Here is a 26,757-nt window from a genome sequence, read left to right on the forward strand (position 1 = left end):
ACTGCTTCTCCCCCAGCTGCAAGTAAAATAAACCTAACTGGGAATCTGGCAGTCCTCTACTAAATTCAAGAAACCTGACCTGCTGTCAGTAACTCAGCACTCAGATCTTTAAGCCTCTCTCAGGTGATCAATTTGTCCCCTGCAGCAGTTCCTTCCACAGAAATTCCCATTGACACCAGCGCAACAATTAAGGACTGGCCCACTGTTGAACACGGTAACCAGGTGCGGATGATTTTGGGTGTTTCTGGCTGTTCGCGCCACTGGCGCGAGTTTTACGAGGCAGAACACCTCTGTTCTTGGCCCAGTGGAAAGTAGAAGGCTTCCCACCACCCAGTATTAAGAACAAAGGACTGACTGGACCAGCAGCACCAAGACTGCACTCAGAGTCCCTTGAAGTATTGGCTCCAGGACACCAACACAGAGTGGTATTGAAATACTTACTTTTTGTGTGGTGCAGCTCTCAGTATTATTTGTGTCCCTTTTCAACTTGTGCCCCTTTTTTCTCAGCCTCCCACCATGCATGACTGTGGAGAGCCTGGACCCATGTTCTTTATGACCTTATGATGCTGAAGGGCTGCTCTGAGGTCCCCCAGGAGCACTTTCTTTCTTCAGGGTGCACAAGGCCTATGCCCTCAGTCCCTCCTCACAGGGCAAGTGCTCCACCCCCCAAACACTGGGCTGGCCTTTGCTGGACCTGCTGTGGTTGGCCAATGTCCATCCTGTTCAGAGGTCTTCAGACTGAATGCCACAGCACAGTGTAGTTGGCTGAGAAGAGCTATTTCCCTCTCTACTGCCAGGACATGCTACCAGCTCTTGTTCTTGTGTCCCAGAAGAGTTCCCTTTCAGTAGAACTGCTTCCCAGCCTGGCATTCCTCAGTCCCTAGAACTTCAAGGGGCACTTCCTTCCCAGGCACCTGGCTCTGCACCCACTCTTGTGGAATTTAATGAAGGGTTCTCACCACCCCATTCCTGCAGCCTCTCCAGGTCCCCCGAATGTCAGCTCTTCCCTCCAGTGTAAAGAGTGGTCCACAACATTTGGCATCATTGGTTAACTTCATGAGAGAGAGCTCAGTCTCCTTCTCCAGGTCACTGACAAGTTCGTTGAACAGGAAATGACCCAGGACAAAACAGCCTTTCCACAGAGTAAGCCCCTCAACCACTTCCATCTGCTCCCAGTCATACCAACAACTTATCTATTGAGTTCTTCACTAGAATTTTGTTTACGCTTCTTTCATTGTATTACAGAATCACAGAATGGTTTAGGTTGAAAGGGACATTAAAGATCCTCTAGTCCAACCCCCCTGCCATGGTCTAGGTCTGGTTCTACTAGACCAGGTTGCTCAGGCCCCAATTTAGCCTGGCCTTGAACAATTCCAGGGATGGGGCATCCACAACTACTCTCAACAACCTGTACCAGTGTCTCACTACCCTCACAGTGAAGAATTTCTTCCTAACATTGTATAACTCAAATTGTATTCACTGGAATGTTTAGGACCTCTGCTATTCTTTGCACCACAAACTGTTCACTCATCTGCCAGATGTAAGGAACACCCAAGTTTGCCCAGAACAAATCCAACAATCAGGAGAAATCACTGTATTCAGAGTCATGCTTTATGTAATATTTACATCATACAGTAATTTTGGAGAACTTTGCCACTATTTAAAAATGCAGTTTATTAGATGCAATATTTGCTGTATTAAAAAAAATCCAGCTAATGAACCTCAACTTGTATAAGGTAGTATATAAATAAGGAAATTGCAATAGCACAGTAGAGATGTTTTAATGTCACATGAAACTGTAGAGCAATTACTCTGTGTTCCATAACTACCTCTTGAAAAATCTTAAGAATGGTAATCTGATGATGTTACCATTGTCAAAATGATATTTCTCATTCTAAGTATAGCTTTGTGATTTCCTAATAATAAAGGAAATAGGTGCATTGCTAACTAGGCTGACAATTCAAGTATTCACGAGTATCCATGCTTCATTGACCATTAACAATCAGTAAGACATCAAATGATGATTTAGAATTCCCTCCTTCCTACTCAATGCCCCCAGAGTAAAATACAAAAGCATATTTTAAATGTAGCTTAAATTTTCATCATTTGCAAACAGAAAATTTTATTTGTGCAACATCCCAAAAAGCTGTCATTGTTTATTTTTGCCTCACTTTAAAAAGTTGGGTACATGGATCTTAGCCAAATACATTATGATGACAGAAGAACTATTTCTTTGAAAGACTCATAACTACACTGTATGTATGTATGTATACCAAAGCAACACTGAGAATAAACTCAATAAAATGCAAAAACTTGAGACATTTGGGTGGTGTGTGTTGATTTTTTTAAAAATTTGCTTCCTATTTATGCACATAATTAAATTAAGACCTCTAATTTACTTTGGCATTATTTTTGATATCTTAATCTGACTTGGAAAATTTAGTAAACAAAAAAAATTCAAGAAAAGTATTTTTTTAAAAGTGTGCCCCAGTACAGATGCAAAATTCCACATAGGATCCAGAAAAACTCTGTGCGTGTGTATAAACATGTGTGTGCTTATACATACATGTACATACAACCTGTTGCTTGAGACCAATTGCTGGAATGACACAGATCAGAAGTCCCAAGATTGTGCTGGTGATGATCCAAATTCATTAATATGACTTTGCAATCTACACACAATCTGCTTATGACCCACGGAAAACATTCATTTTGTCATAATTTAATTAAAACTTCGGGAAAGTTTAGCTGGCCACTTAGTGCCAGTCTTGCCAAAGTCAGACTAGCATACAGATGCTCATAGAAGAGTCAGAATTAAAGGAAAAACCCTCAAGACCAACATGTGGGAAGTGAGTCTCCTAAGAAGTCAGTAATACCTCAGCTGGTGAATTTCTTTAAGTTGTTTAGGCATCGTTTCCCAGTTTAAAGCTGACCTGAGCTCAGTACTCAGGCCTAGGAATCTCGCAGGCTTTATGAGCCTTACATTTTGCAGCAAGGCACAGCTTCAGCAGGAAGCAGAGCAAGTGCTGTCACCTCCTCAGTCCAACTTTATCACCAGTCTCACCGGAGTAGCAGGTCAGATATTGTGATTTTTCACACCCAGACTGATGAGACACCTTACAACCACAGATAGCAGATCAGGCTTTTTAGGGAACTGAAGATACCAGACACCCAATCTGTTGGTTTAAGGAGGAAAGTGTTGAACTGAGCAAAGACCTATTTGAGCAAAGAGAAAGTCATTTTACACCTATACAGAAGCAAAAATCCAAGCACACAGGACAGTAAATTTTTACCTTTAAAACTACCTAGAAGATCAGGCAAAGGTTTTGTGAACTGTGTCTAAATTTTATCCCAGTCCCATCCTAAGCCAGGAAAAGTTTTGCAAGTGGCACTCATGCAAAGGCAGATAACCTGATTCCACTGGGTGTTTTTGTAGACCTATCCCTAACTCGGCTGTATGAAGGGTAAAGAATGAAATATTGGGTAAAACTTCCACACACTAAGAGCAAAAACCAGGCAGATAAGCAACTCCTGTTCCATTAAATAAACTGGGAATCACCCACAGCAATGCCATATAAATGCACTCAGTCCTGCCTGATTTCTGAAGCTGTAGAGGATATCTAGGACTGGTTATCATCCAAGTAGAAAAACACCCTGGGAATTCCCAAGCTAAGAAGTTACAGATGAACATTTTCTGAACATTAAAACAACACATGAAAAATGAGTCTGCTTGTACTACAGATAGACAGAAACTGCGCCAGAATAAATCAACCTCTATGCACTTTTCTTACACAAAAACACCCATTTGACAAGTAAAGAAAATAATCTCAAGAGGCTGAATATTTTTAAGATTAAATTACCAACTATGTTTTAAAGAATAGTAGCATCCTGTTCTTCCTAGCTCAGTTGAGCATCAATCCAGGTGCTGTTTTGCAAGGCAGTATCCAAAGACATTCCTCAGCCTGCCATGTTGACTATCAGCAACAACAAATCGAGCAGCACTTGCATGATTTGCCTTTTCCTGTCCTATATTCATCCTTCTAAACATCACTTAGTAGATAAAGCAAGCTGTGCAGGTAAACAGACAAGAAAAAAATATGCTATTGTATGTGTGATGCTTTCACAACTGCTCCTCATTAGCTTCATTCATTTTACAGCATTTTCCAGAGATAGGATGAGCCAGTTAATCTGCTGAATTTTTTAATTTGTTAATTTATCAAATTTGTTAAGCAGTCAATAGTCTGCTCTGAAAAAAAATGGAGAAAGCAGAACCACAATCTGGTTTTATTTCGTTTGTTAAGGACAAATATAACTTATAACTGAAAGGCAGAAAAAAGTGTTTCATCCAAAATAATCAGATATAAATAATTATATCAGGAAGGAAATTATCAAAAATAGAATCTCACAGAAAAAACAAACCCTCTACTTCTTACAAAGACATAGGAAGTTCATTTTTAAGAACAGAGCAAGAAGCCATCTTTAATACATTTGTTTTAACTGATACTTTAGAACAGCTCTCTGCAACACATTTTACTCAGGAAAAATAAGGTAGCTACATGAAAGCAACAGCTAGTCAGTTCAAAATCATTAAGCAGAATGTTTTTACCACCTACCATTCACATCAATTTTGATTTTGCACAATGATTAGTATCACTTACAGATTCCACTTCAGAAAATTAGGAACACCACCATTTCACTTATCTCCTCCCAACATGAAAACTGTCACGGTTCTATTTTTGCTAATACAGACTGATACACCAGTGAAAAGAATGACTAACCCTAAATGTGCATTAATTGATGGCTACTCCTTTAACAAGAACCAGTTAAAGCTCTGCATAGGAATAAACTATTTTCATTCAAGATTCTCGGATTACAGCACTAGTTATACGATGCAACTGTAGTACTTGTATAGTGTATGCTATTCCCAGACAGGTTTCTCCCAGCAGTCTTTCTTCTTTATCCAGTGAAATTGTGCCATATGTCTTGACACTCTAATTGCAACAAAGTCTCTAAAGTATGTAGGATTTTTATTTTCTTTTAAGGTCAACTTAAAATGTTTAATCTCCCTTTAAAGAAAGTAAAGGAATTGTAACAAAGTGTGAGGAACCTGATAAAAAGAAAAATCATACTTTTTCTTCCTGCAAGGAAAAATCCACATAATCTGAACATCTGCCACTGGATGAACTACAAATGCATGTTCTGGTGAATAAATAATTAAAGCATCCAACGTCATATTAACTGCTCTTAGTCACTTACCTCTGGCTAAATAACCTAGAAAATGGAGTATCTAAATTTTGTATTTGTAGTACTTCTAATGATAGAAGCTGTTTGTTGTACCTCTAATGATAGAGCTTGAATGGACACTAGAGATTTTTCAGTCTTGCACTGAATGCACTAGACTGTCTGTGCTTAGGAGATTTAGTTCAACTTAGTGGTAGTAATCTGCAGCAGCCAAGTGCCTCAAGTAGCACCTACCCTGAGCTGTCGATTAAAACTTGTTCTCTCTAAAGTCTGGGATCCATGACTTCAGGACTCCCCAGAGTCAGATTTCTAGGATGCTTCCAAAAGAGGGAGGTATGTATGCTCTGGGATATGAAGCATAATGCAGAAATGTGAGCATTACTGAAGAACTAACCCAGGAAGTGCTCCTGGAGCCATGTGCAAAGCAGGTACTCCTGTTTGTTCCCTGCTGTATCAGTTCTACAACAGGCTCACACAACTCAGCTAACCTAGAGAAGCAGCAGCCTGGAAAATCCATCTAAACCATGCCACATGGACCTACCTTCTTCAATTCCACTGCCATGAAAACCCTTGCAGAAAACCCCATGTTTACTGCAACTGCTAGAGATTAAACATATTCTGTGACTTGAAGTAAAAGCATGTCTAAATAATTACCTGTCAACTTCAGAGATCCTTTAATATGTAAAAGAAGTAACCAAATCCAAGAATCCTCCTTCATAGCTCCAAGCCCCAAAACATACCTAGTGAAAGCTGCTGTCTGTTCCATCAGTCATTTTGTCCTGAGCTGCAGCTCTCTAACTGCACCCATGAACAAACCCCACTACTTCACAAATGAACAGACTCAAGCGTAAGGTGGTGCTGAAAACTTGCCAAATGGGGTCTGTCATATTTCCTGTGACTCACTGCACTGTCACAGATTTTATGGTGACCCTAAAGATAGGGCTGTTTCTTTACTAATGAAGAAACAACCCTATATTAAAGACTGTTTTTAAATTTTTATTTTAAAAGATCCAAAATTTAACAAAAGAAACAAAAAAGTACTTCTGAAAAAACCACAGTTAAAAGAACTTTTTCAAGCTTGTAAGGGATTATAATTCAGTAAGAATACACTAAAACTGGGACAGAACCATAGAACATCTTGAGTTGGAAGGAACCCCTAAGGATCATCACTCCAACTCCCTGCTCCTTGCAGGGGCATAACTGTACATAACTTTACATAACTGTAAAAGATTTCAGTTTGCTTTTAAATAATCTTAACATCTTAATTATGACAATAAATATGAACAATCAGTGTTAAGAAACTGTGCAGAACAAGCAGACATGAAAGTTATTGCACAATGTATCTGCCGAATGTCCTATGAGCCAAGGTTCAGGTTTCAGTTTTTGGCACCGGATTCCAACAAGTCCTTTGCTTCATTTATTTTTGTTGCTAAGTAAGGTGATCCACCTGAGAAGAGAAAGGAAAAAGAATACTGTTTACACATTAGTATTAAGTACCAAACTACCTCACTTGCAGCGTCTCTTTATTACTCACTTTTATTAGCTCTTTCCTACACAGATCCTTTTGATACAAATGACATTGATAAGAAGTAAACTAATGGATAAGGAAACATGAGAAATGTAATCAAAACTGAAATCACTGTAGAATAACACAGAACAACTTGTCTCAGAGAGAAGACTGAAATCTGAAATCAGTTTACATCCTGTGATTTAGATCTGCAGTGGGATGCTACTGCAAATGCATGCAAGGTCAGCTGTCCTGAACATTCACTCAAACCTAACAGCAATTACTTCCACTCATACTAAAAACTGAGAGGTAAAATTTTAAAATAATTTTGACAAAGAATTACTGTGCAAGCATCTCCCGTGTAAGATGCCCACAGTTACCAGCCAGAAACCATCACTTTAAAGCTATTTAAACATGGTACACCTTCTAAGTCCTAGTGCTGAACATGGCCATTGCTCTACGCTCCATCTAACCATCTGATTACAGTTCAGCAGTCTTTTTGTATCTGGGTTTTTTTTCACTCTCCCCTCGAGTGCCAACCATCTGCCCACAGTCACCAAAAACAACACTGCAAGGCCTATATCAGTAACTTACCACTTACTATAATACACCTATATTTTTATGTGAAAATGTGATTCCAGCAGTACTGTGCACTGCATAGCCTTTTCCAAAGCATTTGTTCAACCTTATTTTTTTCATTCACCATTTGCTTCATTCTATTTATCAGAAAAAACAATGGCAGAAGAAACATGCAGACCTACTTGTGGAAACATACAAATAAAAAGGTGAGGATTGCTTAAAGACTTCTTTACGTCATTGCTGCAGGAATCCAAATCAGTATAAAGTAATTTCACAGTGTAGTAGAACAACAAAAAAAAAAAAAAATTAAGTTCTTTTTCATGGTTTGGTCTTGTTTGAGTGTTTTAGTTCTAATAAGTAAGCCACACTGGAGGAAAGTGAGGCAGGGCAACGGATGCGTAATGAATTGGCTATTGAAAAAAGAATTTATTTTTTTCTTTTTTTAAATCAAGTAGCTTTGTAGCAAGGAATAGGATTGCTACATTGCTTCCTTCACAGAGTAGATAAGAGGATCAAACAAACAGTAAAGACTAAAACCTGCAATGAACAATGTATTCTAAGTAATTTTTAAATGTGCATTGATTTTCTACATGTCTAGAATAGAGCATCTTTAAAGTAAATTCAAATCTGTTGGAAGTGTTTTCACTACATTTACATCCTTAAGTGCCGTATTAATTTTGTAGCCCTCCAATGAGAGGAAATTCAATCTCATGATTGCCTAAGTGTTTGTTTATAATTAAGGCAAGTCCAAAAGGTTTCTCTCTTCCTTTTTTTTTCCTGTGAGGAAATGTTCTTTCATAAATTTGTAACTGATAACATACAATGTATCAATATAAAAACACTTTAAAACTGAACTGTAAAGATTAATAACCAACCATTTCAGTAGTACTCTCTGGGGATGTTTTTATGCAGATTTCTATGTATTTCTTATTTATTTCTAATATTTCTCTCTCCAACAGTTTGGATCTCAGAACATATGTAACTTAAAATCTGCAATTACTGCTCTTTCTTCTATCAACTCCAGGTGGTAAAATATTATTTTGAAATTACATTATACCATTGAATATTATTTTTAAATGAACATCTGTGCTACCCACAGCCAGAAGTGATCTATACACAAGCAAACAAGCCTCTCTGTGATGCCACATGTTCAAGATTTCTCCAGGCCCTCACTCTGCAGCTGAAAATATTAAGGTTTTTTTCTACAGCCATGCCAGAAGAGCTTCAGGGGCATTGAGAAGCACAAATCCCTACAACTGGTGCTCCCACTGAGAAAACGCTCCGTGTCTCACTATCACACAGGAGGGCTCACTACATCCATCCAAACCTACACTGTGCCCAGCTGCAGGGGCATTAAAACTCTAGAGTGTAGCATTAAAATATTTGTTAGGGTTGTTAGGATCTTCCTAACAGGAAGCATCTCTTCACATGCACTCAATATCCACACGGAGAGTCACAATTCTCTCTCTGGCTCACGTGTCCACATACTGCTACAACAAACTTAGAAGTTCATTATTAATAAAACAACCTAATAGGGACTCTGGTGGTTAAGAGAATTTTGACCACTGTAATATATTAGAAATTAAGAAGAGAATTTCCTTTCTAGGTCTGTGCAACTTATACATTACAAAAAGAGTAAAAAATGAAAGTTTGAAATCAAACAAGCAGGACAGCTTTTAAACTAAACTGAGGGATGAAGAGAGAAAAGCATCAACCAAACACTTCCCACAGCCAGTGGACACACTTTTTCATTTTCTTAAAACAGGGTGCTGGTAGGGAGCCTGTAATTCTGTCAAAAAGATATAAAAACCCTCTGATTTCCCCTTTTGACTTCTGAAATACAGTGCAACTCTTCACCATCTGTTATTTTAAAGCAGAGACAGCAATGAACATATGGGCTTTCTTTCTCAACCAGCTGTAGTATAGTTAAAGTTATAATAATAGCCTTTCTCTAAGATAAATTTACATTAAAAACCTGGCCAGTAAAGCAACAGTGCCCAGCTTTACATTATTTCCAAGTGAATTCCATAAAGTATTAAGTACATCATTGATGAATTTCAGAACTGCAAAACATTTCCCCACCTAAAATTACTTTCGTGCATGCAACTGGTCCATCACAGTTCAAAACAGGAACTTTAGTTTAATGTAACATTTTTATAGCTTATTTTTCCTTATTTTTCAAGAAGCTTTTGCGAAGTGTGGAAAACTGGTCCCTGAGCTCATAGTCTTAACTGAAGCAGCACAAGTACAGAAAACAACTTTAAATAAAAATGAGTAAAATCAGTTCATAAAGCTCAGTTTATCTGAGAGGACACACGGAAGCTCAAGTCAATAAACAACAAACGTTTGCACTCAATGTGGTTATTTACAAAGTCAGAAAACTTAAAGGATCTCATTTAAGCCTCTTCCTTTCCAGTCCTAGTTAAGAAAAGTAATAATTATTTACCTTTATCAGGATGATTCAAAATCATGATTTTCCTATGCGCTGTTCTGATTTTGTCCTTGCCAGCAGATGGACTGCAAAAACAAATTGAAGTGCTTACAAGAAATGCCAGAGCACTCAGGCTAAAAATTAACAGTTTATACTGGCTTCAAAAATAATTGAAACTTGAGATTTTCACCATCTTGTGGACAAAACATAAAACTGCATCTCTGAGGAAGCAACGACAACAAAGGCACGTAAGGCAAAGAGAATGACATTTTTCAAAAGCCTGTGTATGTGACACATACAAGTATCTTTCAGGTTTTTGTAGAATGTAATACATCCACTCATTTAAAATAAAAAATTTGAGGGGGGAAAAAATAAGATAGCGCCAGCAGTTCTAGGGTATATCTGGTTAGTTATTCTAGCATTAAATGCAGAAAACAAAATTTTTCCTCCAAGAAAATAAATATTTTTATGACCAGTGACAAAACAACAAATATTTAATATTATCACATTTTGTTCTACTGTAAATATTTTTATAGCAGCTATAAATATTTTTTCTTTCTGCTGAGGCCTGAAAAAAATGCCTGTATGTGTTATTTTTGCAAAGCTGTTCAATGTGTTACATTCAGGGACACGTTGATTTACAGGTGCTACCTACATAATATTGTTTACTTCAATGACATACATAAAATATGTATTTGGCCTAAATTAAATACAAAATATGTACCTTACCATACAAATAACCACTTAAGGATGCAGTATGCCAACACAGTAAAACTCTTGTACGTGAAAGGACAGTTTGAATGGTTCAGTTTTTTATAATTTGTTACTATGCAGAAATGAATCAGTGTTTTCCACTTCAGGTGACTTCTTAATCAGTGATGATTCAATTAATTAATCTTTCTGTAGATACAGCTTGAATGCAAGGTATCAGCCCAACTAAATTACCGAGGTAAACAACCTCTCTAATTATTATTCTGTCACAGTGAAATTAGAGTATGTTGCAAAAATAGTTCACAAAACTGCGTAAGAAAAGAATACTTCAGTTGAACAGAAAGTAACCTAGAAAGTAAGAAACAGAGGGTGAAAGGTCTCGGATTATACAGATACAAAACTGAAATGATTTATCACACAACTACAAATATATATATATAAATAACAATCATCTATATTTTGATTTGTAAAGCTGTTTTTAATACTAAAAAGGAAAGCTGCTATACCACATTTAGAACATCAGATGGCCAAACCGTAGCTGAGGAAAAGTGGCAATTGCATACTACAGAAGAACATGCAGGTCTGCTCAAGGAAGCAACTGTGAAAACAGGGGTTTACTCCAAATTTGCTTAGTTTATGAGATTGTTTATCCAACAATGGGCTTTAAAGATTCTTTATCACTAGGAAAAAAATATATATTGCAAAAATCACATTTTCCTTGACTCACAATCTGACTCACACCAACACCATGCTGCCTTCTAACATCACCCACTGGCCAAGAAGTCTATCACTGTGGTGGGAACAGCTGATATGCTGGAGGGCAGGGCTGACATTCAGAGGCACCTCGAGAGACTGCAGGAAGGGGCTGACAGGAACCCTTCACAAGTTCCACAAGGATGGGTGCAGAGCCTGGTACTTGGGATGAGGTCTCCCTTGCAATGCTAGAGGCTAGGAAATGCCTGGGTGGGGAGTGGCTCTGCTGAAAGGGACACAGGGCACAGCAAGAACAATTCTCCACTGCAGTATGTTATCATGCTTTCAATCCAAACAAAAGTCACATTTTTTTCTGAGCACGTTATTGTTTGCTTTTTAGTTTAAGCAGAGTACTAGAATAATTTATAAGCCATTAGAAGTCTTCTACAAAAGAAAGTTATGGTTTTGGCAAGAGTATTCCACATTCTTGCAACATGCATCTGCTTCATTCAGTACTTGCTGAAGTAAAAACATATTGATGCAACACACCTACCTTACACCTAAAATAAGACTTGCTTCTCGCCTACTCATTTTCTGTTCAAATCCTCCTTTATAGTATGATGAAAGACTCTAAAAAGAAGAACGGGAAAAAAAGCAATAATTAGTTCATGTACAAGGTGCCAGGAACTAAACTGTAGTTATATGACCTCATTCAAAGCATTACATTAATCTATAATTTATTTTGAAAGCATGGAATGCCTGGAAACCAGATAATATGAAAGGATAACACATAAAAAAACAACTTGTACATACAAGCATAGGATGGTACAGTGCATGCGTTGGGGAGGGCATGGGAGGGAAAGTAGGAAAATTGCTGAGAACAGCACTGGTACCATCACAATGACAAATGCCAAAAGTGACAATACTTTGGCATCCATGGATGTTAGGGACAATCACTCCAGATATTTGTACAAAGCAAGTTGATAAAAAACCCCAACAGAAATAAGAAGAGGTTTGATGTTTAAATTACAAAATTACGAAAAAAACCTATGGAACCATCACTGATGGTTAGCAGTATTCACAATGTGAATGTTTCTCTAAGTCCCAGAGGTAGCAGATGTAGCTCCACCAAGCCTTGGGAGACTGGCACACAGAAATCACTCAACAAGACTAAAGTCTTTTCCTCAATGCAAAATCTATCAACTGGGGAAAAATAAGCTTCTTTTGTTGCTATCAAAGAGATGTCTGGCCTGAGAGCTGAGACTATTTTTAAGTATTCCCTTTACCCCCAAGTAAAATGTGCCTGGCCCTTGAAAAAACACTCTTCTCACTAAATAAAGCCATTCATATTCAGTGAGAATTTTGCCTTATGTCTACACAAGCTCTCTTATATAATTTCAAAACCATTATATAGCATTTAAAGGGCTCTGTCTATGATTTTTAAGCAAAGCCTTTAAGCTTAGAGAGATATTCACCCAAAAGCATGGTTCAGAAATACTTCACCTATCGCTAACATTAAGTCACATGCAACCACAGAAGAGATATTTTTAATGTGCTGTTATGGTCTAAAATGAATTTCATCTTACTTCTTCCCATCTCAAACCATGAACAAAGTAACCACTATTGTAACACTACAGGTATCAAAGCTGAAGGAACTGTGGACATGCCATGCCAACAATAAGAATCTGTGGAGGAGCCACTTCTGTAACTACAGAATAACACAAACCAGGTCTGGAATAGTGCACATGGACATGACAGGTTAGAGGGTGCAACACTAAGGGAACACACAGCGCTTCTCTGGTTCTCTGAAGGGAAATGTCAATAATTTAATGGCCAACACCCTTGAAGAGCAGAACGGCACAGAAGTTTGCAACAATGCCAGCAATTACTACAAGCAAAAGAGAAAAGCATACTTTAATGTTGTCTGAAAGTTCTTCCAGAAACATTTGCTCCCAAAGCAGTCTAGGTGCAGATGGCTTCCTGAATTCTTCTCTGCCCTTCAACTTTGACATACAACTCTAATGCAGGAGAACACTAGCTTGCTATTAATGTAGAGAAGAGCAACATTTGAATTTAACACAGCTTGTCTCTGTTCTTGGTAGATTTCATCTAAAACACTATTTAAAATGAGAGACTACGGAGGAATAGCTGCAAGTTTACATTCAGAAATATTTTTTCATGTTTTTAAAGCCTACTTCCTTGACACTGTTCTAACGTTAGGAAGCCTTGGTTCACCTCCAAGAGGAATGAAAAAATAAATTCGGTAGCCTGTTCTTTCACACACAAACAGTGTGTTGAATTGGTTTCCACGAAAAAATATTTTCGTCTCGTAAGTGAAGGATGTAGAAACAATAAGCAATGTTCAAATTAAGATCTCCATCCTAAGCAGAATTTAAAACAAAATGAAATGACACATAAAAGCATTTTTCCTGTTGGTTAGAAAAAAGAGGAAAAAACACTGAGACTTCATTTTAGGCAACACGTAGGCAAATTTCTAGTTCCCTAATGAACACACTTTTGCATGCTACTCAAACTAAAATATTTTTTTCCTAGTTGTAAATACTAAGCAATGGCTGGAAAGATATTTTTCTGTTATGAGAACTCCTTGATGAGCAGGCAGTTCTAGACACTTGATTATTTATTAGCTCCAGCGATTGCAAAGAAAATTTTGTACTGGAAAAATCATTGAAATGCGCTTTTCATTCCTTTGTACTATTTGGGGGAAGGGGAGGAGGTATAATTTAATTTACTTTATTTCCTTGCACATTATTACTGTTTAGCAATTTATGTAAGTCCTCCTTTCTGAATAAATGCTATTAATAGGTTTGGGGCATAGGGAGGGACAGAAAATGGCTGCACTTGCTTTGCAAACATCTGCTCAGTCTTGCAAATCTTCACAAAAGCAACCAGATAAGAAAAGCCAATGCATAGGGACCATGACATCTTCAAGATACCTTTTCTTTCATAGTACAGAGAAATCATAATCACTGTTTCCATGCCAGTTAAGAGTGAAAACACCAAAATTGAGACCATACATTACATTACATGGAGTAGTGATTTTTTCTGAAAACTGTATGTTGCTGTTCAGGACCAATACAGTCCTCCACCGAAAAGGGAACAAACATCAGAGGAAAAATAACCAAACACAAAAACCCAACTATAACCACAAACTATTAGAAGCAGTGATATAATATACAATATTGGTAATATCAACTTTAACTTCCTTAACTTTAGTTAGAAAAGAAATCTTATAAAATGGACTGCATTGTTCTCTGGAAACTTTTGTTTTCAATTAAGGACAAGAGAGATGGTTGCTACCCTTACCTCTCAACTCAGAACTCCATGAGTCTGAGCAGAATCACATCCAATAACGGAAATACAGTGAGAAAACTTATGATGTGCTACAGAAGACATAATTTTCTTATGGAACACAGAGTTTCATGATTGTGGGATTTGAGTATTTTGATAGTTCATTTGGCCTAGAATTTCTGTTTCTGTCTTCAGTATCGTCTATCTATCTGTCTTTCAATCCTCAATGTCGTTGATTCCACAAAGAAAGCTAATGAATGCTACTGAAATACTTGCTTATTTATTTCACACGTTAAGGAAATAGTAATAGTATAACTAATGGCATTAATTCTTAGGAAGAATTCTTAGAAGAAATGACTACTTAGAGTTGTGCACCTTCTAGTGGCAACATTCTTCTCACTACACACAGAAACAAAACAGTGCCACTGACACCAGTGACAAAACTACTAAAAACTACTGAACTACTAAAAAACCATTTCTGTGGGAGCAAGCATAGAGTCTATCACAACCAACCACTCTGCCACAGGTGACAGAGAACCAGCCCCTGCTGAAGGAATCTTCTCCTGACTCAGTTTCCTGATAAACTGTACTAAGAAAACCCTGTATCCGTCCTGCCAGCTCTAAGACACTCCAGAAAACCTGTTTGGCCACTGGGGACTCAGAATTGATTGCATTTTGAAAACTGACGGGTGCTTTTGATTATTTTTGTCATTTTGTATTGATTCAGTTGATCCTTCAGAGAAGCCTTCTTAGTAATATCAAAATGGGGAGTTGTGGGGACCCTGGGTTAGGGAGACTTGTCACAGAGAGGAAATGACAATGTCTCCTCTAGTGTCTTTCTCAACTGAAAGAAAGATGGTAGAAAACTTCAAGACTAAATGACAGAAGCATTTACAAATACATATTCTTAAATATGAAGTAACTGTCTTAAATGAGATGTAAAAATTCAGAATAAAGCTTTTACTTGCCTCTGCTTACTATTTCTGACGAAAAGATGAGTGCAGTTGTTGACTGTACATATTACTTATTTACGAAAGTAAATAGGAAGTGTAAAATCCACAAGATACAGCAAGTAGCATTTTAAATGATCACTTCATAATTGCTCAGCTTGACCTTTCTCAAGGCATTTATTAGTGAGCAGACTGAAAGAATAAAGAGCATCTGTATTACCTTGTGTGATTGGGAGGGACCAACATCAACTGTTATTTCTACTGCAAACAGAGCAGGGGATGCATTGTAAATGGAGGAGGAAGAACGGGGGCTTACAGAGGGAGGCAGCTAGCTTTTAAACAGTCAGCTGTTCACATTGACTCTCAAGAAAAAGAAGACCATGAGGGAAACCAAGGTTTCATTCTAGAAAGCTAGAATAAGCACTGAAAATTATAGTGACCAAGTTAGGTGCCTTCACCATAGAAACCCAGCAAAGTAACACTGAGCCCAGACACTGAAGGTCATGAGATGTTTTCTTCAGTAATCACGGGTAGAAGTACTAACTGCTTGGTAACCTTTGTCAGTACAGTGTAATGGACAATAAGCTGTCAAGAAACATGATGAAAGTGCTAATTCACAAATTATACTCAGCACCTTCATATTCCACAAAGTCACGTAAAACTACTAAAATAAGCAGTTTGGAGAATAAGCACTTATATAGGACCTTAGCATTTAATCTTTTCTCTGTTGTTTCAAAGAAAATAGTAAGAAAGTAGTAGCAGTAGAGTAATAAAAATCTTGGCTAAGAATTATACAAGGATCTTCAATTTGGACCATGGTTGTAGAAGAAAAGTATTATCACTATCCTCGCACAAATATAAAGTCAGCAAATATACACAGTAAATAGCAAACAGGAAGAGTTTTTACTGTCTCCAGTAGATCTCTTCTTACACTGAAAACTTGTACTTTCAAGTTCAGAAATAGAATAGCAGAAGAGATACTGTACTGGAAATCAAAACACAATTCTGGGCAGAAAGGCAGGATGTGAAAGCAGACAGAGGATACTGCTCCAGGGACTAGGAACACTTAGAATGCAGAAGGTCCTGGTTTGCTCTTTATGGTTGCTCATGAATTCTGCAGGACTCAAAGTCACTGTGGTAAAAATGAGATAGGTCTGTAATGAGCTTGGCTCAGTCAGTATTGAGTGGTGCAGTTTCCTAGGAACAGACACCTCTCCATGCAGTAGCATGTCACATTTCAATGTGTTAAAAAGAGTCACTGCATGCTTTCTTATGTGAATGTATCTGAATTTAGATTCTCTAGCCTATATCTACAAATGGATAGAAAAAGAATGGCTGGAGTAAAACTGCTAGGGAGGGAGGGAGGGAGGGTGAAGACTGAAGCACTCCATACTCTGAAGCTACATGTACTGCTAGCTACATCTAGCAAGTCTGCAAGTCAGCCTGTATCTGTATCATGTGAAAGCAATTTAATTCACAGTACCTAAAGTCCCCTCTGTTGTTTTGGCAAGCAATATGGGAATATCTCAAAAGTTTTTTTTTGAAATAGGAAAAAAAAATTGACAGTGGTCTCACAACAGCAATGCAATAAGAGCGACAGACAGCAAAGAAAAGTTTTCCAGGAGCACCGTTTCTGGCTCAAACACATGGCAAGCAAACACAAATGTGGACCAGCCCCAAGAGGACAGTGGAATCTCCTACCCAGGAAGCTTGCCTTGATCAAGCTTGCACCTTCAGCACAGGAACACCAAGCACGGATGGCAAATGAATTTGGACCACAGTGTCTGTCTAGACAGGCTCTGTGCTGCAACTGGCCTAACATTGGTAGGAACAATATAATGTTTCTTAAAAACCTACCTTTAGTATATTTTTCAGGAAATAATAATCTGCAACAACTACTCCCTGAATATGCTCACCCATCAGCACCATGAAAGGAGTAACATTCTTTTGCTGTGGGTAACTGTACACGGACTATGAACTCTGAAGGAACACACTGCTACAAGCAGACATCTATCTCACTGGGAATTACTTCAAACAAACAGGAATGGAACACATGTATTTATTTACCAGAGGAAAACATAGCTACTGAAGCAGTAAGTAAATGCTCTCAAATATTCCCTGCATACGCATCCCACACAACACTCTACTTCTTGATTTTTTTACCTCATTATTGTATTTTTTAACCAGTAGGGCAAAACCAAAGAACAAAAAACCTGGTTAGAAGTTCAAATTAGCTGGGGAAGAAGAAAAAGACAACTCATATGTTAACCAGCACACAAGCTCTCTGATCTCCATGGCAACCCATCCTAGAAGTTCATCCATTTGTCTTCTTGATTTTTAACACTGTATCTAAAAGACTAAATTCTTTCACTTTCAGCTGCTAGAAATGAAACTGCATGTCATCACTTTCCAATATTTAGGAATTAGTGACTTTCTCACAGCATACTCGAACAATTTATCTTTACACTTACTAGTAAAGGGTTCCAAAACAAGGAACATCAGTAGAAAAAACTGCAACTGTTTATCAAACTCATAAACATCTTTTGATACAGCTTTATCCATAGGGATTTAAAATGTAGAAGACAACATGTCAGAACTTACACAGTAGGGAGCAGTCCTACCCTGGGAAAAAAATTAACTACCTGACACCTTACTGTATTTAACATAAAATGTCTCCTTTCTGAATACTTAAAATACAAAATTATAAATTTAGCATAAAGTAGTATCTAAACTTACAGAAGTTGAAATCCTCTTTGCTGCTTCTGTAATTGCCTGCTCCAATGGTTTCCAAACACGGAAAGCGTAACGACCTAAAAAAGATGGAGATTAAATTAAATATTCACTAAAATGCAAATAAACACCCCACAAACAAACTCCCAACTTATGTTGAGCAGTTTACAGTGGAAAGAATTTTGTTTTTAGAAAAACACAAACTATTGGGAGAGGGAGAAGAATTTTAGTATACTGCATCTAAAAACCTAGTCATGGTCTGCAAAGACCCATTGTGTTTACTCACTATTTAACTCACTAAATAAACAGATTCAAATACATTTCAATATGATAAATGAAGATATCTGCCTTGTGAACTTTAAGAAAAAGGGCAGTTTGAAACATTAGCTTTGGGTATACATTATTTATTAAATACTCTTCAAAGGTTATGTCTTCAAAAAAAGAAATCCATGTACTACACGTTTCTTGCTGTGATGGTGTATGCTTAATTACACACCTTGTAAATACTGCATTTTTAATTTTGTTAGAAAAAGACAATCTTCTGGGATTCAGAGCCATTCAACTCCCCACTAGCACTGAGTGTCTACAGCCAGGAATGATTAGAGGGATTCCTGTAAGGCTGTGCTCCCAGAAGAACAAAGCAGGTCTATCAACACCAGAATCAAGATTTATGTCATGTTACTGGAGGATTTTCCACCTAAATCCTCTCTCCCCAGTTACTGTTTTAACTATTCTTTAGCGATGTAACTTAATAATACACACAATGGAAAAACTACTTATAAAATGTGGCTCTGCTTCATTCAAATAGCATCTTGCATTCATTCTTACAACACTTATCATGTCTGTAAGTTTTAGCGATCTAAGCCTTTACGTATGGTAACACAGAAGTCAAAACCACATTAGAGGATCTCTGTTGAAATGTTGTGATGTACCATTACCTCACTCTTTTCTTAATGCTTTCTGTTAACCATTATTTAATGTTAAACTCATGCCCTGTCTTCAAACTAGAACCTATTTCTCAGAATAACAGTCTAGATGCAAAGAGTTCAGGTAATAAAAAATGTAGTATGGAAACAGTATGATAAATCACTAGTCACTAAAACCTTTTATATTCCTCTATTTCAATCTGTCGAGCATCACCTTCACATCACAGCATCTTGTTGCACTCTTCTGTACTAAAGGGCCTCTACACTGCAATATGTTATTAAGTAAATAAACTTTTCACCTTTCATTTTGCAGACAAAAAGCAGAGGGAGCATTTTAGCTGCTGTCCATGAAATTACATTCTCCAGCTTTCTCCACCTTTTTCAAAAAGAATTTTGGAATTTGTGACTTTGAAGGGACATGAACTACAAGTGGACACAATTTTCCATAGTACTCTCAAGCAACCTTTCCACTTTCCACTGTTTATACTCCTAAAAACTTCATCAACCCTTTCGGAAGGCGCAGCTCACTAAGTGAGCGTTCCACCGGTAATTTACCTTACCTGCAAATGCAACAGCTGCAACGCCAAGTCCGAGTGCTATCATAGTCCTGGCCTAAAGCAGAGAAACAGGAATCAGAATATGTGAATTCTAATTTGATATATACACACCTTTTACTTTAACAAGGAGTATTTCTGATGTCTGATGTGGACATTTCATTTATAACTTACAAAAGCAATGAAAGTAAGTTCTGTATTCCATAGGCTACATTAGATTTTATAGTTCAGTCCCATTAACCCACACCAATGCATCAGGTTTAACTTGAACTACCCACTAGCAAATCTGTGCACACACACTGAAATCAGCTCACAGTATGCACTGATAAAAACACAAGGCACATAACTATACAGGATTACTTGAAATTGCTTTTGCAGACTAGTTCAACACAATATGTAACAAACTATCAGTTTACTACAAAAACATGATGAACTAACTCAAAACTCCTATATCAGGTGTACATATTTTCCTACACAGTGCTTGAAAAAGTCAGGCACTTCAAGAAGGATAAGTATTCCTGTGTTGATCAAGAAGCTGATGAAAGGTATGAAGTAAACCTTGAACCTGCCTTCTCACATGTTTGCAGAATTCAGGAAGGGTAACAAGCTCTCCACTTCTGAAAAACCTCCATGCAATCTTTGAAACAAAGGAAATAGTCATCTTCAGTATTACCTGTCTTATCATATGACAGTTCAATAATGCCTTGAATTTCCCCTCGGGAAACCTCAGAAATCAGATTAGGTTTATCTTGAATTCAAAACATAATGACAGTGAAAATGCTTTTATCACCAGACTGTCTCTTCTATATATGACTTACTTTCACAATTATCCCATAACTGGTTTATACGTTTTATACAAGCAATTCTGACAGAAGGACTTAAAGCTCCAACTTCAATGTGAATGCCATAGGAACAGGATCTGGAACCCAGATGCCTTTACCACTAAGATTTCTGGGGCTAAAATATTTTGTTTTCGATTGTACCCAACCTCATTTCTAGACTCTGGGAGCAGGGAAAGAGTTCAGAAATACTGTTTTCAAAGCCTTCCTAGAGCTGGCTTAGTAGGACCCAGATCATGGGTTGTCAACTTGCCCAGTAACAGGCAGCTGCACAAGATGCAGGTGCTGCCCTCATGCCCAGTGGCTCCTACAGCTTTAGCTCTGAAGGTGAGAGGCTGTGACTTCAGCACTGAGCTCAGGACAGAAGAAGCCCCAGCCTCCTCTGAGGTCACTGGTAGAAGCAGCTGTATTCCTCTGGATCTAGCATCCGAATGCTGCAGATTTTAACTAAGTACCTACCTCCCACCCACCTGTGGGGGAATTATTGCCTTAGATATTTGCCTGTATATTACATTTTAGTAATCTAACTCTTCCATTTCAATGTAGTCTTCACTCTCAATATTAGCATTCATTTCTGAATGTAAAAATAATGTAGTAGCTTTATGTTTGTTGTTCCTTTCAGTTCCACAAAATTTCCTCTCATCTTTTCCTCATGAAAAAGTTTAAGCATGTTATCTTAGATGGTAGATGATGTAAAATTGTGAAGCATACAGTTAATCTCCTCACTAAAATTATTTTCATTTCTTCTCACAAATCAGTTTTCCCAGACTCTCAATATTCAAACATTCAAAAAAATTCCTTCACTTAGACACAAACCACAAACAGCCACCTTACTGGAAATATCCTAACCCTATAGGAATTCTATATTATTCTGTCTTGTGGTTTTTGACCATGGATTAATATTCAAGAGTTTCCTTGACTTATTCAGACTGACAGCAAGAATCTTTTACTAAGTGGTTACAGTCAATTAAGAGCTCAACAATGTGTGAAATAGATCACACTGGCAAAAAAAAAAAAAAAATACCAAAATTAACCTTCGATTGTCCAAATTAAGTTATACATCCTTTGCCACCAAAAAGGTGGTTTAAGTCAGCAGTTTATAAGACATGCAGGCTCCAACAAGGCATTAGCAGCAGACACCTCATCACAGGCAAGACCAAGCAGAGAGACCAGAATAATAAATAATACCAGGATTCTGTCAGTTCAGTGCAGAAGTAGCTTAAGTGTTTTTGCACAGTTATCTGGGAGAACAACGCAGAGACCCCTGAGGGCCTTTGACAGAGTCAGCCATGTCTGCTGGAATGCGTTAGTCCAATCTCAGTGGAAAGCACCAGCAGTCCAATCTCAGTGGAAAGCTACTGTTCCTGGGAGTACAGCAGGTAAAAACAAACCATGGCAGCAGGCCTTGAATAGCAGCAGGATGCAGGATCAAGGGGAAAATTCAGACAAGACAGAAAACTTGGTAAAAGTGGAACAAAGCTCAAGCCAGAGAGGAATGAAAGACTGTCTACACATTTAAGTGAGGTACAGGCACCAGAAAATCTGAAAAATACTGGTTTATGGTAACTCACCTAATTTGCATTATGAGCACTTCAGAGAAAAGTCACTTGCCATGTATTAGCAAAGAAGTGATAACATGACTCACCAAAGCATCTTGAATGTTTGTTATGGTGTGAATGTATCCTAACTATACACATGTGATAAAGACGGAATTTGGATCAGTGTGAGATTGCAAGTTTGGCTTTTTCTTGACATGGACTGTCATAAAAGCAGTGGCAACTTCAAGTACTAACCAGTAAGTTCTTCAAGTCCAACCTGACTTTTCCTTTTCCATGCTCTCTCAACTCAGTTGAATATTTAAAAGAATCAGTCAAGGTTAGCCTGGTGCTTTGAAATGTAAAGTCCAAAGCTTTAATTAAATGCACTCCTTTCACGTCAATATTAAATGAAAGCACCTCGCTCTCTCTGTGGAAGGCAGCAGTTCATTTACAGCATGCTAATACAACTACCACCACGATCATTTTCGTCTCCTATTGCTTGAAATTGCATTTCATAAGGGATAAATAAATAAATACATACACACTGACTTTCAATTATGACAGAATTGACCTTCCCCCCCCCTCCAAAAATGCAGTTAAGAAACTTCAAAGATGTGGATTTTAAATGAAATCATTATGTTAAGATCCAAGAGGGAAAAATAAAGAAATAAAATATTAAAAACTAACATCTGTCCCTTTCTTTATTCAATGAATCAGCTCCCAAAGGTTAGTCATCAACCCCATGCTATTCTGCTGATCTCAGTATTTTAATTTTATTATGTAATTCAGTCTTCAGTAACAAACCCTGCTAAAGGAAACTAATGAAAAAGTTATGCTAAACCTGGATTTTCTTAATAATTTTCAGAAATTAGTATAAGAAAACACAGGCATTAGAAAGGCAACTGCAAGACCTGATTTACCTAAGCATTTGGCATACAAAAGAGCATAAAGCATATTAATTAATACACAGTATGTTAGAAAACAGAGAATTTCTGCTTATTCCTTTATTTAATTCTCCACTAGCCTTAACATTTTAGCAGAAGAAACAGGGGAAGATAAGATTATATTTTTGCAAATCCCCAATCCATGATTCCCTTCTAACTTAAAATATTCAAAAAATAAAATTACATATGGATTTCTTAGCATTAGAGCTTCTTCTAAAAGTTAAACTCATAAACAAAAGGAGAATTTCAAATGCATCATTTTAAAACTTCAGCACAACACTCTTACATCTGACAATGGGCTGCAGATGCTAATGCTTTCCAAATGTTAAAACCTATCTGCCTGCATATGATTTGGATTTTATATTGGTTCTTCTACTACAAGTGGAACACCCTTCTCAGTCAAATGAAAAATATTTTGCTCTCCTAACTACTAAGTTTCACACATACAGCAGGAGTCCTACAGTCTTTTGCCTCAGGAAACTACAGTGAGCAGAACAGAATAAAAAGCAGAGAAAATAGTAATTTGTTTTCATAGGCTGAATGGCATTTTGCAATTAATCCATGCTTAATCGTGGACCAGCAAAATAGGAAGTATGTACCGACATTCAACTAAATATACAAGTATAAATTGCTTAACTAAAATTTTTTAAGGTTTGGTTTGTTTGTTGCAGGCTTTTTTTTAGTTCTGTACACTGCTATGAAGTAGGATACACAAGTATATTAACTAAATGTACAAAAATATTTCTGAAAATAGATATTCCCTTAAATAAAAATTCTTGACTGGAAATATAAATGATTTTTGGTATGGAAGATAGAATAAGGCTTCTATTCCTCAGAAGAGAAGCTACAGTTTATTGGAATACCACTCTAGAGCAAACCACCTTACTAACACTATATGGAGGCAGAACCATTGTGAAGTGGGATTATATTATAAACTCTATGCAACCAATTTGATTTCATAATCTAGTATTCTCCCTCTAGTCTTAACATTCCTATGAAATTTAATTTGTTTTCCAACAGTGAATTAAAAGTAATTTCAGCTAGATGCTGTTCTCCATATTGACACAATTCTCATGTCATTTTGTGTCCTTTAATTTACAGCAACCTTTGGTTTGTACATAAAGCTATGACTACAGTTCTGGATGGTTTTTCACAGGAAATTGAACCAGAGCAAGATTCACCAACAGAACAATTACCATAAGGTATTCAAATCAATCTTCTTGACTAAGTACTAATTAACAAGGGCTCTGTGGGTGATCTTTGAGAACAGACTCCTCATGCTTCCACTGCTGCTCTTCCATTGCTCCAAATGCTTTTGTAAAACAACTACAAGAGTAAATGTGACCATGATCAAGTGACTTTCAGTCCTGGACTAAGGAATAAATTCAATAGAAAACTGTAGACATGCACAGTTCAGTCCTCTAAAGACCCACCTCAGTCTCCAGACCTCAGTAAGAACATGACAACACTCACAACAACAAAGCAAGCCATGCTAACTCCAAATGCAACTTTTATCCCACATGGGTAAGAAGGCCCAAAGACTCAACAAAATTCTAGGAATTCCCTGCCAGCATTCTACAGGGAGAATGGCCATGACAATAATGAGTTTTAGAGCCAGCTTCTTAAGATTACACACTTGCTGTCAAATACACAGAAGACTCTTCTGTGGGAAAAAAAAAAGTCCTAGACTGCAGTAACAATGAATAAATATCTTAGAGAACTGTGATTTTTAAAACTGTGTTTTAAAAAAAGTAGAAATACTGTAGCGACAGCTTCATATACACAATTAAGTTAGGCAAGTAAGACTTTTAAGCCATTTAAAAAATGTGAAAACTTCACCATCTGGGGCTTTAAGCCGTGTGTTTTTCCCAATTCTCTTTCCACTGGGAACTCACTGCTCCCTGAAGTAGCTGAAGTGACCAGAACGAAGAAGTGGGATAAAGTCCCAGCATCCTTTTCTCTAGAGCTCGATACAGCACAGGAAACTCTGCCTCCACCCAGCCCTTCCCACATCACCAAGTACCAGATGAGAATTACTTTTCTGAAACAGAGCTCTACAAAGCCTTCAACACTCAAACCCGTCTGTGGTAATAACATTTGCACAGTGGGTGCAAACGTGTCAGGTATCACCTTTTCATGGCAGGGAACAAAATCTTTGGCCTTGTTTGTGAGTGCTGGGGCTGAAGCGTTCCCATGTACTCTGCTGTGGAATCCCAGCAGATAAGGGACTGATGTGTATGTTCCAAACACCCGCTGGCTGTGGAGCCAACCAAGGACTCTCAGTAGTGACAGAAAGAACTGCTGGGAATAACCAAGGATCGTCGGTATTGACACATCATGGGAAAGAACAAGGTGTGGCTGGAGAAGGGCGCCATGCAGAGGCAGGGCAGTACTCTTCCTTGTTCCAGTTCCTGGGCTAAACACAGCACCGTACAGTGCCGGGATGAGGCCAAGAAGTGGGCACAGACTGCAGGGGGGGGTCAAGACTATCAGAGACCCCCAAAGCCTTCCAGCCGGTTTCCAGAATTGCGCAGAAAGCGAGAATCCTGTCTTCTCGGCAGGGAACACCTATCCATAAAAAAAGTATCCCCAAGCACCCCCAGGACATTTCATCAGCTGGACCGAGGCTGGAACCAGGACTTGTGATCTCCTTTATTTTCTCTCGCTTTTCCTCTCTTTCTATTCTTCTTTAATTCACATCTTCTTTTCTCTCTTCCCTTTCACCCTACCCCTGTATCCAAAACCCGCCGCCCCGTGCTCACACAGTAGGTCAGAGCCAACATTTCCACGCCAACCGCGTAACGCGTTAAGAAAACTTCCCGACTGTGGACCCTCTGCCTTCCGTCGCTCCCTGGGACCACGAGCACTTACGAACCCCGGGTGCGCCCTCCCCTCACGGGCCGGAGGCCACGGCCGCTGCCCGCGCTGCAGCTGCACCCGCGGCACCGGGCCAAGGACCCTCTGCCCCCCCCGGCCTCCCCGCCCAGCCCGGAGGGGAGCGCAGAACGCCGGTCCCCGCAGCCCCGGCCGCCGCCCCGCTCACGCACGTCACCCTTCACACGTGTGAAGGCTCGGGGTGCAGACGGGGCACAGCGGCCTCAGGGCCCCGGGGGTGGGGGTCCCGCCGTGCGCTCACCAGCCCCCGGTCCAGCTCGGCTTGACCCTTGCCGGCGCCCGTAGGGGCCCGGGCGTACTCGGCGTAGCGCAGGCCCTCGGCGGAGGCCGCGGCACCCTCCATGATGCCGCGACGAGGAGCGAACACTACCGGTCGGCCGGAGGGACAAACAGCGCGGCAGGACGGAGCGCGAAGAGCCTCCTCCCGCGCGGCCGAGGCCGCAACCCGGGAGAAGCGGGAAACGGAGCGATAAGGGATAATCAGTGCAGACATTAGGGATAATCAACGCATCAACAAATAGGATCAGCAGAGGGAAAAACATTCAGGCCACACGGAAATTATTCCGGCCCATCTTCAGAATACAGGATTTTTTGAAAGGGGGGGGGGGGGGGGTTGGGACGGAGGGCATATATGTAAAGGAAAGGATAAAGCATAATTAATCTGGGAAAAAAACCCGCTAAAATTTACATGCTTGCTTGCACCTCAGTTGATTCTCTATAGGTTTCACTGTGTTTATACTTTGATGCCTTGCAAATGCTGCCAGTTTGGATCGTAGTTGACCCTTCTGGAAGCGCTTCTCATCTGATCCTTCCCCGTGCAGAAGTTGTCCGTGGCCCTTCGTTCCACACCACGATCAGTAAAATGCTCAGCCCTGTGTCTGTACAGCAGGGGAGCAGCTCTTCCCTTGTG

At 38.7% G+C, this 26,757-nt stretch overlaps 1 protein-coding gene across 2 annotated transcripts; it reads right to left on the minus strand.

Annotated features, from left to right (window-relative positions):
• Nucleotides 1-1,589: 1,589 nt before the first annotated feature.
• DNAJC15 (DnaJ heat shock protein family (Hsp40) member C15) lies at nucleotides 1,590-26,209 on the minus strand. Of its 2 annotated transcripts, none has more exons than XM_053935661.1 (6): nucleotides 26,089-26,209; nucleotides 19,638-19,689; nucleotides 18,158-18,231; nucleotides 11,716-11,792; nucleotides 9,774-9,844; nucleotides 1,590-6,688 (listed from the first exon to the last, which is right to left on the minus strand). In XM_053935661.1, exons 1-6 carry the CDS (start codon nucleotides 26,188-26,190, stop codon nucleotides 6,618-6,620), a joined length of 447 nt encoding a protein of 148 aa, XP_053791636.1. In that variant the 5' UTR covers nucleotides 26,191-26,209; the 3' UTR covers nucleotides 1,590-6,617. The 2 variants fall into 2 exon arrangements, with proteins under 2 accessions (XP_053791636.1, XP_053791637.1); XM_053935662.1 differs by lacking the exon at nucleotides 26,089-26,209 and adding an exon at nucleotides 25,715-25,786.
• Nucleotides 26,210-26,757: the final 548 nt, after the last annotated feature.

The sequence above is a fragment of the Vidua chalybeata genome, chromosome 2 (genome assembly GCF_026979565.1).
Source record: "Vidua chalybeata isolate OUT-0048 chromosome 2, bVidCha1 merged haplotype, whole genome shotgun sequence".
NCBI lineage: Eukaryota > Metazoa > Chordata > Aves > Passeriformes > Viduidae > Vidua > Vidua chalybeata.